Source organism: Artemia franciscana, chromosome 13, assembly GCF_032884065.1.
Source record: "Artemia franciscana chromosome 13, ASM3288406v1, whole genome shotgun sequence".
NCBI lineage: Eukaryota > Metazoa > Arthropoda > Branchiopoda > Anostraca > Artemiidae > Artemia > Artemia franciscana.
The window spans coordinates 47,818,506-47,835,087 of NC_088875.1; the positions used below are offsets into that span (position 1 = coordinate 47,818,506).

Sequence of the window (16,582 nt, forward strand, 5' to 3'; positions counted from 1 at the left end):
ATTATGATCTGTGGGGAACTGCACTAGAGCGCTGACTCTTGAATACCTAGCTCGGAGCGCATGTGGGGCTTAGTCATTCGGGGACAACTTCCTTTCTATGCGAGCATTTAAGTCACCGCTGATACAATAAGGTCTCTTATTGGGATAGCTTTCGTAGCAGCCCAGTCGCCTGGGGATAACTTCCTTCTGATGTAAACATTAAAGTCACCACCATTTATGATCAAGTGTCTTCTTAGGATAGCTTTCAAGACAGCTATATTTGGTTCACTACATTGCCAAAACCCTGACAATACTCATAGCTTTTGTCTTTGGGCGTTTCTCTACCATTAATTTCACTCTACTGAGTGCTGATCTATCATTCAGCCCGGGATTATGAGGACGAACAGTTTACTTGGATTATGGTAAGTCTCAATCAAACACAACTTGGAGACAATAGGGAAATATGGTAGGTCTGTCGTTTGTTTGTCATTTATTTTGTTCAATCTGGTCTTACATAAACAGACATTGTCTAAATTATACCGTAAATTTCAGTAGCTAAGAATGTCTTGGTACTCACAAGTATTACTGAGTATTTACTCTAACATCCCAGACACAGTATTTGTCTTCAATAAAAAAAAAAAAAAAAAAAAAAAAAAAAAAAAAAAAAAAAAAAAAAAAAAAAAAATCATTAATAATAATAGCATTAGTACCTATGTAAATATGAATCATAGAATACGAAGTTCATTTTTATGGCCGAAATGTTTACTGCTAAATACATACAAAATTGGAAAAAGGACTACAAATAATAAGAAAATATTAATTAAACGGCAATACAAATAATCTACATACGTTGAAAAAGTCGTTGAAACTCATTGCTTCTACCATCAAATAGCACATCGACAAATGTCTGAAAAAGTTATAAAAGGTGAAATTTGCAAGGTAACTCAATTTGTGCACAAAAGGCAAAAATACTGTAAAAAAATATAAAATGTAAAAGAAAAATGATTTAAAAAAATGGGACACAAAAACAAAATAAAAACTTTGCTAAGTCCAGACATAGTTAAAAGATGCTACCGTCACTTATCTTTTTGATGTCACATTTGATGTCCCTTTACGCTAAAGTTTGACTCTTTCTCTTAACTCTATTTTTAAAACAGTAAGAAACTTTAGCGTAAAGAGCGGGGCGTTGAGGAGGAAAAGCCCCTTTCATATACTTAGTAATTTATGTTCGTTTTAAGTTTTAATGTTGCTCCTTACTTTCATTTAAAAAACTTGTTTTTTTTATATTTAATCCCTGGACGTTTTTGAATTAATGCATGTTTTGATCTTGGCTCTCCGAACACAAATAATTAAAACGAAATTTTCATATTAATTAATTGCAATTAATCGGAAGATTTTGAGAAAAAAGGAGCGAGGGAAGAGGCCTAGTTGCCCTCCAATTTTTTGATAACTTAAAAAAGCAACTAGAACTTTTAATTTTTTACAAACGTTTTCATTGGTAAAAAATATACGTAACTTACGAATTAATTTACGCAACGAACTTTTATATTCTATGTTTTTATTGCGTGTATAAGGGGGTTCAACCCTCGTCGATACCTCGCTCTTTACCCTAAAGCTTAAATTTTGTCCCAATTCCTTAAGAATGACCTCTGAATCACAAAGGTCATAGAATAAATAGTTGAAATTACTGAAAATACTTTAGCGTAAAGAGTGAGGTATAACGAGAAGGTAAACCCCTCATATGCTTAATAATTTTGGTTCGTTTTAAGTTTTAATGCTGCTCCTTACTTTCAGTAGAAAAAACTTTTCATATTTATTTTTTCATTGTTTTTTCAAATAATGCTAGAAAACCCTGCGCCCCTTTCATTGAAATTCTCTTCCCCCATGACAAGTTTCTCCATGGAAATATCCTCCCACGTAACCCCCCTCAAATCTCCCCCCTAAACAAAAAAAATCCCCCTGAAAACGTCTGTACACTTCCCAGTAGCCATTACTATAAGTAAACACAGGTCAAAGTTTGTAACTTGCAGCCCCTCCCACGGGGACTGCGGGGGAGTAAGTCGTCCCTAAGGAAATAGTTATTAGGTTTTTCGACTATGGTGAATAAAATGGCTATCTCAAAATTTTGATCCGGTGACTTTTGGGAAAAAATGAACGTGGGAGGGGGCCTAGGTGCCCTCCAATTTTTCGGTCACTCAAAAAGGCCACTAGAACTTTTAATTTCCTTAAAATGAGCCCTCTCGCGACATTCTAAGACCACTCAGTCGATACGATCACTCCTGGGAAAAAAAAACAAAACAAAAAAACAAACAAATAAACACGCATCCGTGATCTGTCTTCTAGCAAAAAATGCGAAATTTCCCATTTTTGTAGATAGAAGCTTGAAACTTCTACAATAGGTTTCTCTGATACGCTGAATCTGATGGTGTGATTTTCGTTAAGATTGTATGGCTTTTAGGGGGTGTTTCCCCCTATTTTCTGAAATGAGGCAAATTTTCTCAGGCTCATAACTTTTGATGGGTATAACTGATCTTGATGAAACTTATATATTTAAAATCAGCATTAAAATGTGTTTCTTTTGATGTAACTATTGGTATCAAAATTCCATCTTTTAGAGTTTCGGTTACTATTGAGCCGGCTCGCTCCTTATTACAGTTCGTTACCACGAACTGTTTGATATTGATTTTTATTCCTTAAATTTTTAATCATTTTTTATTTATTAAAGTCAAAAAAGTGAAAAGAATTATAATGTATTTTATTATCAGTACAGTGCAAATTATGTTCTGTTCTTGAGAAGGCATGAGGTTTATCAACCCTAATGATGTTAGCTTTTACTCGTTTCGAGTTTGACTCGGTTATTTATTGTAATTTCTGCTCGATTTGGGTTTATTTATTTCTTGATAGTTTGCGGTAGTTTTGCGCTTGGAAGATTATTTGAATATTTCTGCTCATTTTTGGTTTAATGGAGCTCATTCCTTTTCTTTGGAAAAATTGTTTTGTAGAATTTTTTTAATTAATTTCCGTTCGTTTTTTTATTCACATAGTCTCTTTCGTTGAAAAAATAATATTCTAATCTTTTCGATTTTTTCTATAAGAATCCATAATTTGGCTTACTATTTGCATGTTGAGGAAAATTTTTCAACGATTTTTAATCTGGACACAGCTAGTATTGTTTAATTTAATACTTCCTCAAGTTGACCTGAAAACTTAGTATGATTCCCAAGAAATTGTATTTATGCTCAACCTGGATACACTTGCAATCTTTCAATTTCTTAAAATTGTATGAGCAGAAGTAGTAAGAGTAGTAGCCCCGAAAGTTTCAACTTAACACCCCGATTAGTTCGCAATATATTGCTGGGTTGTCGTATTGGCTACCATACACACAGTGCCTTTCGATTTAGCTTTAAACAACATTAGCTTTAAAGCATAATGGACCAATTGCGTAATCATGAGGGGCTGACATACCCAATATCCCTAGAAACGTTAGTTACTTGACCGTTACTATGCTGAACAAAATGGCTGTCTCAATATTTTGACTGGATTTGTTTTGAAAACGTATTGAATTGGGAGGAGCTTGCCCACTAATCTCTTTTGACTCTTAAAAAGGGCTCTAGAAATTTAATGTCCAATCGAATTAGCTCCTTTAAAAGTTTTAACGATATTTATAGCTATTATAGAGCGGCGGTGCTTATGATGTTGCTTATATGCCCTTTTGAAAACCTGTATGCATATAGTATTTTTTTGTTTAATTAAAACTCCCAATGAACGTTCTATAGAAGTTTCACCTTAATACCATTAGTGCTATTAGTTACAGTAACTGTAATGTTAGTATTAAAAGTTTAGACATAGTGCATTCTGGCTAGTTCAAAATCCACCATAACTTACCCTTAAAGGTCTAAATTAATAATGTAAGCCGTTCTTGAGATATTGCTTTGTTACCTTTTTGAAAATCTACACGCTCATAGTTCGTTTCGATTTAGTTCAACATCCGCCTAAACATTTCTTGAAAGCTTCCCCTTGATACTCTTCGTTTGTGTAGCAGCAATAGTTGTAGTACCATTAGTAGCACTTTGCACATAACACCTTTGGTTTCTTCAACATCCCCTTCAACAGACGCTGAATTTTTTTTTAGTAGTGTTGGTAATACTAGCAGTAGTATTAATAGTAATAGCAGATGCACATATTGCCTTTTGGTCAGATAATCTTCCCCTTTAAGCATTCTCTGAAAGTTCCAACTTAATACCCAAATCAATTCATGGGATGCGCTTTTTTGGAAATGTAATTCCACATAGCGTCTTCTGATTTAGTTCAAATTTCCCCTGAATATTGTAAATGAAGTAGTGAGGTAGTAGTGGTGGTGGCAGTTTTAGTGTTATTGGTAGCATGTATCTTTGATTTTTGGATCCTGTCCCTTATCATTTCCTGAAAGTTCCAAATTAATATACTAAGTCATTCCTGACTCCCTTCTGAAAATCCATATATACATAACGTGTTTTGATTTAGTTCAACACACTCCTCAATATTCTCTGAAAAGCTCACTTGAATATCCTTCGTTTTTTTGGAGAGTAAAGTTCAAACATGTGTACCTTTCTCAATAACATGTACTATACCTAAACAATGCGCAAAAATCGTCTAACTTACAACCCTTGCCCTGAAGACTGGGGGGAGGTTGACATTACCGAACCTTTCAACACTACAGAACAAAATAGTTCTCTCAAAGTTATGGTCAAATGTCTTTGGGAAATGATAGGCTTCGAAGGGGCTGGTTGCCCTCCATTCGCTTTTGAATCTTAAAAAGGCCAATACAACTTCCAACTTCCAATCAAATGAGCCCAATCACATCCGAAGTTTATGCGACCAACGGTTTCATAGAAAACCTTATATGCCCCAGGCAGAAATTACAACCCTTGTTCCTAAGCTCGGGGGAGGGGGAGTTAGTGTCCACTCTGAAGGCATTGTTATATAATCGTTGGATCATTGTGAACAAAACGGCTCTCTCAAAATTTCAACCAGATGCCTTTGGGGACAAGAGGGTGTCAGGGGAGGACCAGTTACCCTCCATCACTTTTGACTCTTAAAAGGGAACTAGAACTTCGCATTTTCAGTCAAATGAGCCTTCTCTAAACTTCACACGACCGCTTCCATAAAAAGCCTTGTTATGTTAAAACCTTGTTCGGGGTCGTGTCAAGCCCGAAGACCTTGTTATGTGATCTTGAAACTATTTTCCGAACAAATGGCTATCTCAAAATTTTGATCGTATACACTTGGCCAAAATAAGACGTAAGTGGGGAGCTAGTTGTCCGATCACTTTGACTCTTAAAAAGGGCAATAAAACTTCTGATTTCCCATCCAATGAGCTCCCTTCAAAATTTATACGACCACCCTTTGAATAAAAACCTTATATGCCTCCGGAGCATAACTTATATCCCTTGCCCTGAAGGCTGTGGGGGGGGGGCGTGTCATCCTCAAAGACCCAATTACTGAACCTTTCAACTATGCTGAACAAAATAACTATCTCGAAATTTTGATTGGATATATTTGGGGAAATAATGGGAGGGGGGCTGGTTGCCCTCCAATCACTTTCTCCTATTAAAGAGGGCACTTCGAAAATATTTAGACGAAAAAAACACAACAGAGAAAGGTTTCCAAGAAGATGTTCTACTACTTTTATAATATTTTATTTTTTATATAATTATCTAATATCAACTATTAATAAAATAATAAGAAAAACACTTCCCTCCAAAAGCCATAGTATGATATGGAGGAAAGAATAATCAAACAAGTCCACAAATATAAAAAAATATAAGTACTAACATTAGCCTCAGAAGGGGTTTAGATGACAAAACATAACTACAAAATCACCCACCCTACTACCGCTCACTTAATACCGAAGCCCTTCTTTAAAAAAAAAACATCAGTCAACATAAAATACTAACATTAATGATTTAATAACATTTTATTCTGTCAATTATCTATCCTGTTACTTGATCATTAAATCATATTTAGAAAACAATCCGTTTTCAACAGCCTTTAAATTCACTTAAATTACAACTACTTTTAATATCCCATCTAACGAATTTCATAACTTATTCTACAACGAATGGTCAACGATAGTCTCCCCTGTTGGGGAGAGTTTAAAGTTTTTTTGCAGGTTTAATGTTGCTTAGGTTACGTTTCTAGAACCACGAAAGTGTTTAAGCAGTTTTTAGTAAAAGCTAGTCAAACTCATTCCTTTAATTTTATTTTAAACCAACCTAAACCCAAAAACGCATGCTTAGATGCACTAATCACAATCATACACACATCCAGTAAATTCCCAATCTTATGTTTATCCATTCAAATTTTGAACATTTTTGGAGCGCCCCAAATTAGCCTGGCGAACTAATCTGACAACACCACACACAGGCAAAAGTTCAAGCCTTTTAGGTTAGAAATGCACCTTTCCTATGCGATTAAAAGCGCTCAAATATTCGGTACAAACTGGGCAACAAACTGAGCAAAACATAAATGCTAAAACTTCCTTTCGTCCCATACTAATTTAGTACACAAACAAAGCTAAATATTGACACACAGGGTTGCCACAACAAGACTCGCTTCAGATTCACAAGTTCGCTTCTGACACTCAAGTTCGCTTATGATTCTCAAATTAGCTACTGAAAAAGTATGTAATTGAGTAGCCGAAATACTTTTTGACAATTTTTAACTTCTCTTGTGAAGGTTCAATATTCAATGGAGAAATTTTTTATTTAAGAAAAGAAAAATCTAAAAAGAATAACGGTACTTGTTAATTATACGGAACACACTCAAGAATGTCGCTCCGTAAGATCTGACAGAACCGATTAGCCACTCAACAATCGGTCATAATTTGCTTACTTTGAGAGTGAAAAACGACGATGTAGGTATATCTCTTTTGAAAATATAGAAAGAATAACGGTTCAACGAACAGGGTTTATATCTTAACTTAAGATAAGGAAAATCTAAAAAGAAGAATCTAAAGAAAAGTAACCTTAATTCATTTGGCAGTAGTCCAGTTCGACAAAAATATGGGAATATTTTTCATTTTAATTTGTTTTAAAAAAGTGCAGTCAATCAAAACACAGTCGACAGGGTACATCTAGGGGAGCTTCCATTGCAATTTTACTAACCCCCCCCCCCTAAACCTCTAATAATTTTTTTTTAAATAGCCCACAAATATCCATTCATGTCTTTCCGAATAGCTATTGAAAGTAAGAAAAAAGCAGAAATCCAAAATAGAGACAGAAAAAAGATTTCATTATTTATTTTGGAAAACGAGTATTTCATTAAGTTTTAGATATTTAAAATTACGTTATTTGTGCAAATGTTTTATTTCTGTCTAATTTCAACATACCTGAATGCGATGTTTTAGCAAAGCTCGTCCTTCTGCATCGACACTACCAAACTTCAGGTAAAACTCCAAACAGTTCACCTGAGGAAAAAAGAGGCAAATTATTGTGGAAGCAATCAGAACGTACGCAGGATGGGAAGGGATCTGTGACCTCCCCCTGAATATCCAACGGTTATTAAGACTTTCCCGCTTAATTCCACGAACAAATTCCAGTCAATGCATTTTAGTCAGCATGCCATTTTTAGATTTGTTTTTTATTTTTATTCATTCTGTCTAACTGTTTTTATATATTTAAATTTTTTTGTATATATTATCTATTATTTATTGTTCAATATTTATTATATTTTAAATATTATTTATTATATATTTTTAATATTTATTATTTATTACTATTTTTTATAGTTTGTATAAAGTTTTTTTATAGAGTGTTTTTATTCATTTTTTTTGGATGGCTCGTTTTCTTCTTCATTTCATTTTGAAGCAGCTGTTAATGGAAGTTTATAAGAAAAATAGTTGTCATTATGTTGTCGTTCTATGCTACCTTAAAGAATTGGCCAATAATAGAAGGAAACTAAATAAAGGCAGGTCGTTGAGGCCTAATCGTAGATACAAAAAAAAAGAAAAAAAATTAGCGACACAGACGGTATAATGTTACCTATGTAAATTAAAAAATATGAAATGTCTATAACAGAAGCCCACTAGCAGCAGCTTTGCTTCCAAAACAGATTATAACTAAAGGTAACGTCAGTATTTTGTATGATATCGTTAAATAACCTTGTTTACACACCAATATGAATTTCCACTCTAACAAACTTTCCATGCTCAGGGCTAGACAGACGTAGCTTTCTTCCAAGTGTTTAAAAAGCGTACGCGGGAGAGCACTAGTCTGTGGTTTTCAATGAGAGGCAACATTTTCATGGCAGTCTTTTTTTTAATTCTTCAACAAGGACATAGCAAAAAATCCCTGTCCGTTCAACAAGGAAATCTCCATGAGTGAACATGGAAAGCTAAATAGTGGTTACAAATATTCAGCTATTTTTTCTGGCGAGACCATACCGATGTACTTAGTAGGAAAATACCCTGGGCTGGTCAATGCTCAGGGTGGCCCTATAGATACAAATCGAATGAGTCCCCTCTGAAGTTTTGACAATCACTACTTCTATATGAAGTGTCTCTGGAGAAAAAAAATAATACATTGAAGCCTTAGCTCTTTACTAGCTAAGGCTCTTTACTAGAGGCAACGCTAGAGCATTGCCATTGAAATTACCCAGGTAAGGGAAGCTATCCAGTTGACGGATTTTCTCGTTACTCAAAATAACCTTCTCACTCCCATTTATTTCTAGTCTAAGTGACTCAGTCTTCTTATCATTGGTTTTAAAACCTATTCTTGCACACCGAACTCCCAACACCTTCAAAAATTCATTCATTTTGCTAAGAGTTTCATCTAGGAGAATCAAGTCATCAGCATAATTTAAGTCTATACGAGTTCTATCTTGCTACTTGATTCCATGTTCTCCCATAGCACTTGCCGTCTTCCTTTGGATCAAGTTCGTCAAAATAATCCCTATGGATTGGGATAGGACACAAAACTACATAAGGCTGATTCAACAGCAAACCAACTAACCTCACTTCTAACATTAACCGCTGCGCTATTATTCTCGTATTTAGTACTTACTTACTTGTACTTGTGGCGGGAATCAGGCGTTTCCACCTCGCCCGGCATCGATGATCTTAGAGACCTTCTTGGACCATGTTGATCGATCTTGTGCCAGCTGCTCTGCAAAGGCGAGCCACTGTGTTGACCATCTGTGACCATATTTTCTGAAACCCCCTATTGGTTCAAGGTCTGACTTGGCCAGGTTCCACCAGTTCTTCCTCTGTCCTCCTTGGCGTTTCTTCCAGTAGCTAATAGGCTCAACTAGAAGTATTTGGCGAGGCAGGTACTCTGGCGGTTTCCGCAATACATGGCCCAACCATTTCAAACGGCGTTCTTTAATAGTAAGCACAACATCTCTCTGAATATTGCACATTCGACGTTTGGAGATACGGTCACGTAGCTGTACTCTGAGAATTCTTCGTAGACAAGTATGCTCAAACACCTTAAGTGTATTCTCTTGTTTTAGTTTTGCCGACCATGTTTCGCACCCGTAAAGGAGAACGGTGCGGACTAGTGCCATTTAGTACTAATCACTGTATAGGATTTGGATATGTATATGCATAGGATATGTATGCGTGTATACGATTAACGACGCTACTTGACTACTAATTGACTACTAATGCATATGTATAGCATATGTATGCGTGTGTAGGATTAACGACGCTTCTTGAATACTAATTGTAACTAACTGTGACTACTAATTGACTACTAATGTATATGTATAGGATATGTATGCGTGTATAGGATTAACGACGCTTCTTGACTACTAATTCCGTTTAACATGCAATTACGACATTTACATGGATTTATGACAAATGGCAAACCTCTTATTGAAGATTGTCAATATCCACGTTTCGAATCTGAAAACCTTTGCAATTTACGCTTTTAAACATAACTTAAAGGAATGTCAGAAAATATACATAAGATTTTAAGGAAAATACATCTTGGTTTTTAGTTTTCTGTTGTTTATTCTGATTTCTTATCCGAGCTATATAAGTTACGGCAGGACTGCCCGGTCAATCCTAAACAAAGTTTACAATAGACCAGATAGGGTTATTCCTTAAGGGACCGCATCACCTTAAATAATCCCATGCTTGAAATTTTATTTAAATTGTTTGGATTTGAGTTTTTAGTTTGACTACGGCACGCAAAAAACAAGACCAGGGATCAGTTTCGCCATCTGAAACAATAGCCTATTTCCTGAAAAAAGATGGTTATTGAGTTGGCGGCAACATATCTAAAAGTGAAGTAAAAATACATACCAATGTCTGTACAAGAGGCAAAAGATCAGTTTCAGCTTTTGCCACAACATACTGGAGACTCAACGGCCTTGGAAGGTCACTCGGTCTTGATTCTGGAGGTGGAGCTACCCAATAACAGAGCAACTGACTAGACGATACGCTTATGTCATTTGGAGCTAAAAAAAAGAGCTAAAGATGAATCATGCTTACAGAAAAATACCGACAGGTCGATTAACAACCACCAACGGTGCAGTTACATAGTCATCATTATTATCACCAATGATAGTTAACAATTAATCATACACACTACTTAGTTGTAATGTGTACTTACCCGTTGATTATAGGATGGTAAGACAGTAGCTAGGAGGGGGGGGGGTCCTGTTGGAAAAACCCCTCCCCCCAAAAAAATAAATAAAATCTGACTCGTGCAAAAGTAAAAAAAATATACATAAATAATTTTTGCTGCGTTTTGTACAGTTTTTTTGGTGAACCCTCCTCCCCATCCGCCCGAACACAAATCCTGGAAACAGCCCTGTCGGATGATAATTCGGAGAGCGGAAGAGAAAATAGATGAATACCTTGCCAAGCCCCAATCACTATGTCTAGCATAATTTTTACTGATTTTAGTAGTAATCTACATGTGGTCGTTTTGATACCATCAGTTCGCGATACTTGGCTTTCAAAGATATTTGGGGATTGTCTGAAAGTAAAAAAAAAAAATCTGATTTTACCCATGTTCATTTGCCATTTATAATTCTAAATATTGACCATGTTGTAGCATTAGCTTTTAGAGTCACTCTCCTACTTTTTTTCCGACACTAGCACCAGTTTCCACTCTTGTGGGTTACCCATGCTCTTTAGTCAGCACAAAAATATATTTCAACATAACTTTATACTTCAACTTCCTGGGAGGGTGTAAAGAGGGAGGCCTTAAATAAATTAGGTTGAAGGAAGAGCGTGCGTAGCTGTGTCGGACTCAGGCGGCTTGGTGCTGCAGTGAGTTATTACTAGTAGTAGTAGTAGTTATATTTCAGCAGAACTTTATATTTCAACAGAAATATGTTCCAACAGAACTTTAGATTTCAACAGAAATATATTTTAACAGAACTTTATACTTCAGCAGAAATATATTTCAACAGAACTCTACAATGAACCAATGCTTACTTGAAAGCAATAACGAGAACGCAATTACAAGATCGCTGCCTATAAATGGATATAAGACATAGTTTGTGTCAAATAACACTACAAGCAACGGATACGTATATTAACAAAACATAAACGTGTTTAAAGAAATCAATACTTTAAAAGAGCGCATTTTCAAGAGCGCTAGATACAAACGAATACAAGGCATTGTTTAATTGAACAAATGACGCAAACCAGCAACGGACACGTACATTAAACTAAACACAAACATGTCTAAAGAAAATCAAAGCTTCACAAGAACACACTAACGAGTTCTAAATAAAATTTTTAGTGTTAGAGGTCCTAAGTGTTCAAATTAAAAGAGAAACTAGTCGCCAAACGCTAGACGACGTTGATAGGAAATGTCGATACTAGCGTCAGTTGCCACTCTTATGAGTTACCCATACCTTTTGATACTGACCTTATAAGATGTATATTTTTGAATTCGGGCGCAAAACCGTTGAAGAGGATCCAAAATACCTGTTAATACCTTATATACCCGTAATACCTAGTTAATGACTTGTCATTGTGCTTGTTTGGTTTTCCTGAAATGAGTAGCCTTTTGAACCAAGCACAGGAGCGATTACGTAAAGATAAGGGGAGTAAGTCCTTTTGCACTAAAGCCATAAAAAGTTTAAAAAGTGAGGATTATCGATTTGGTCTCTGGACTGCCTATATCTCTTCGTGTTCAGATCTCTTGGGAATTTACGTTTCGCTCTAAAAATGCTAGGGCAGCTCCTGAGAGAATATCCTAAATAGAAAACTGCCATAGTATAAGGCTTAGACTTATTGGCACTTGTTTTTCTTTTTACATAGTTCCTTTTTTTAGTTTTCTTAGTTTATTTTGCCTCATATAAATATATATATATATATATATATATATATATATATATATATATATATATATATATAGTTTATGAATCTACTGCTCAGTAGGGGCCTCCCCCAGGTGGTGACAGGGGAGCGCACAACAGATATGTAGGGCACCTCCATAGGAGGCACGGAGCAAGGGTGACCTTGTCCCTGGGAAAAAAGTAGGATTCCCCTTCCCCTTTTTTAATTACATGGTGACGCAGACCGCCATCGTCGGAGAATCCTCTATAGAAGGATAACTATTGCAGGGCGTAAGATCCAAATCTCTGGACAACGGCCTCTGCAAAGGGCCACCTCGACCCTCTCGGGGTACCTGCAAGACTGGGGATCATGCGATCAACTCTATTCTATTTGAGGGAGTGACATCCCTCAAAGAAATTATAGCTTAGTAAACGACACAACATTCGCACAGGATTCCGGTTAATGGATAATTCTTCTGGGATTGGTCTGTTTTGGTGGTCGGTTTCAGACTGAAAAACCTCTTCCTAGCTTATTTATCTACTATGGGTTGTCACCCCGTAGTAGCTTAATATTGTAGGCATGAATATATAATGAGTTGGAGGTGATAGACTTGAGACAGTCTATGCAGGATTTCGACTTGATAGAAGAGCATCGCCAAGTGCTGAAAACCTTGTTGCGGCCAGATGGGCCCAGGATTGCACAAAGCCTCCATTCATACTGGAGTTCCCAGGGATTTCGTGCTGCCCGGTTCTAAGCCAGCTTAAGCGCTTCGGTGTAGACTTCAGAAGATGTGTTGGTCCCGGTCCTGTACTGGTATCCGGGACCATTGCTTTTCCTGAGGCCAAAATAATTTCAATGATTACCAATGTTAATTCAATGTTATTTCAATGAAATAAGATGGAAATTGAAAATTGGAATGTTACGACGCTAAAAAATAACTATCGTACTGAGATTTTGAATGACGAATTCAGACCATTCGAACTAGACTTATTAGGAGTTTTAGAAACTCATATCCCAGGGTTAGGAAGCATGAAATTAGGTGATATAGAATTTGTTTACTCAGGCAGGAAGGAAGGGGAAGAGAGACAGGGAGTAGGGCTCTTGATGAATAAGGAAGCTGTTAAGTCTTGTTTAGGCTGGGAATGAATTAATAATAGAATACTAATCGCTCATTTTATGACTAAAAGTTCAGGGTATCAGTTAGATGCCCATGTAGAAACGACTGACGGAGATACTAGTGACTCAGGTGAATTTTACTTACCGTTACAGGAGCAAATACGAGGTCCCAGATAGAAACATGGTGTGTTTACTAGGAGAATTTAACACCCAGGATAGAAAACGAGATAGATCGTATCCTAGCCAAGATAAATTTGGTGTAGGAAAAGAAAACAGCTATGGCTACAGACTGTTACAAGTTTGTAGGTTTTACAATCTAGTAACAACCAATATGGTGTTTGGTCATAAAATAGCCCCTAAGTTAACATGGCATTCACTTGACGGTAAGACAGCAAACCTTAACGATTATGTTAATGTAAACTGAAGACTAGCCAGATCAATTCAAGATACTAGGGTATATGGGAGAGCTGTTATTCATGCTACTGACAGTAAACCATCTGGTAGCGTCTAGGGCTACTTTAAAGTTGAAATTTCGGAAAGGTAATTACCTACCGGGAAGTTACGCTTTTACTAGGTTCTGTGAAAAATGCATTTGACGATGTGGAAGATAGATCAAATAATTTCAGGAAAACAACTTGTGAAGTTGCTGAGGGTGTCTCAGGAAATAGAGAGGAGAAGGGGCTTGTACAGGAATTACCTGAGTGATATATTATATGAAAACAAAAGGAATGTAAAGAAAGTGAAGAAAGTATTAAAATATGAACTAAGGAGGTGTAAAGTGGAGGCCATGGATAAAATTGCCGAGGATCTGGAAGATCCTCGGCAGCTAGATGGCATAATAGAAAAATGTTGTTCTGGTATTTTGATAAATTGAGAGGGAGCAGTCAATCTGGACTTGTCCCAGTTAAAGATAGGAATGGAGCCACACAAATAGTGACAAGGAAAGAGTTAAAGAGAGATGGGCAGAACATATTGAGAATGTACTAAACCGAGATAGAGTTCCAGGAAAAGATAAAGACAAAAATGAAAAAGTCTTTGATACCTTGGATGTAAAGGAAGATTTATTTAGTCAAGAGGAGTTAGCGACAGCCTTAATAGGAATAAAACATAATAAGGCTCAAGGTGTGATAGTGTGGTAAATGAGTTTCTTAAATATAGCGGCTCTGAGGTTAGAAATAAGTTACTGAAGATTATGAATATGATTTCTGAAAAAGGGGAAGTAACTAGCGATTTGAGAAAACCTTAATTAAACCACTGTATAAGAAAGGTGATAAGAGTGAGTGTCGTGATTATTAGGGCATTAGTTTGGCCTCTGTAGGTAGCAAATTATTTACTAATATGATACTTTTTAGACTGACAGATGCTGTAGACGAAGTTTTAAGAAAGAAGAACAGTTCAGTTTTAGAAAATGTAGAGGATGTGTTGAACAAAATTTCATTCTTCGGTTAATAATTGAGAAGTACCTGAGTTATCGAACACCTTTGGTCCTCAATTTTATAGATTACAAGCAAGCGTTCAATTCTGTTGAAAGAAGAACTTTAGAAAAGGTTTTATCCCTGTATGGTATACCAAACAAATACATTAAAGTGATAAGCATTATGTACGAGAATAACACTGCCGCGGTTAAGGTGGGAAATGAGGTTAGCAGCTGGTTTCATATTTAATCAACAGTTAAGCAGGGCTGTATTCTATCCTCCTTTATTTGGATCATTTTGATTGGGTTTTGTCTGAAGAAGCACAGGAAAGGTAATGGGATACCACGGAATCCAATGGGGGGGGGATCTTGTGGACATAGATGATGCTGATAATGTAAATATCCTAGTTGAAGTGTGAGCAAAATGAATGAACTTTTATGGGTTTTGCGAGTTAAGGGTGCTAGAATAGATTTGAAAGTAAATGTTGAGAGGATCAATTCGCTAAGGCTAGAAATAAGTGAAGATGAAAATGTGACGTCGGATAACAAAAAGACTGATCAGGTGGACAGCTTCACTTATTTTGGTAGTATCATTAGTAAAGACGGTCGGAGCAGTGAAAATGTTAAAAGTAGAATAGCCAAGTCTAAGAGTAGAATAGCCAAATGTTAAGTTTGGAAGAATAGATAGATAAGTGTACAAACCAAAATTAGAATATTGGAAACTACAGTGATGACAGTGGTCAACAGTGGTTCTGAAGTGCTCCGAAAAAGAAACGTGCTTTCTTTGCCAACCGATTGTTCTGGGTACCCAGTTGACTGACCGTATTTCAAACAGTAGGCTGTACGAAAAGTGTGGTTCAATCCCACTTTCTAAGGCTATCATAAGAGAACGTTTGAGATGACCAGGGCACGTTCTATGGACGAAGGATAACAGATTTACCAAAGATTGTCCTTTTTGGCCAACCATCTAGGGCTAAACAGAAAGCAGGTCATCCACGGTGGCGGTGGGAGGATATCATAAAGAAAGATTTAACGGAAACGGGAACTTCCTGAGAGGATGTAAAGAGGGGGGCTCTGAATAGTTTAGGATGAAGGAGGAGGGTTCGTAGCTGTGTTGGCCTCAGACGTCTTGATGCTGCGGTGAGTTTAAGTAGTATTAGTAGTAGTATAACATCCATCAACTCTGTTCATTTACCTCCTGCGACAATTCTTCCCTGGCTTCAGCTTTATCTGGACCTATTCTTTTTCGTCTGAAATCTTTGACGATTTGAGAGCCATCAATAGCAACCTTAACATGGAAGTACATGAAAAAATTTCAGGAAAAAATCATCTACAATTGATGTCGCTGATTAATAGACTTTTGTTACAATGTCTGCACAGTGAATCCTCGTAAAAACCTATTATGCGGAAATTTGTTATACAATCCTATATGCAGAAAGACTGCAGTGTTTACCAGATGATCTCATGTAGGCAGTGGCAACAATTGAGCGGGGGAGAGGAGGGGGGAGGGAGCATTTGTCCTATCGATTCTTTTTGCCCTCCCTCCCCCTACATTCTAGTAAATATTCTTTTTCTTGTTTATTTTCATTGAAAAATGAGGGGTTTCTTTTACATTTTTCATTGTAAAACAACATAATTGCCCACACCCCTAAAATAAAAAATATATTTGTTCCCCCCCCCCCCTACATTTCCGTGAATTCTAAACGATCCAATACCCAGCAGTTGTGCAGCCTTGTTCTTTTGCGATGTTTCCATCAAGCGTGTGGGATCTCTTTGGCCACCCTTGTAGGACA

General features: G+C 36.5%; 1 protein-coding gene across 1 annotated transcript in view; it reads right to left on the reverse strand.

The window, feature by feature from the left end:
* Positions 1–723: 723 nt before the first annotated feature.
* The window catches only part of LOC136035022 (MPN domain-containing protein-like), a 47,576-nt gene continuing 31,717 nt past the window's right edge, over positions 724–16,582 (reverse strand). Inside the window, exons 7-9 of the mRNA XM_065716610.1 lie at positions 10,265–10,419; positions 7,349–7,426; positions 724–886 (exon numbers count right to left, since the gene is read on the reverse strand). Of these exons, the coding sequence (XP_065572682.1) occupies positions 821–886; positions 7,349–7,426; positions 10,265–10,419 (299 nt within the window). The 3' untranslated portion in view covers positions 724–820. The remainder of the gene's footprint in view (positions 887–7,348; positions 7,427–10,264; positions 10,420–16,582) is intronic.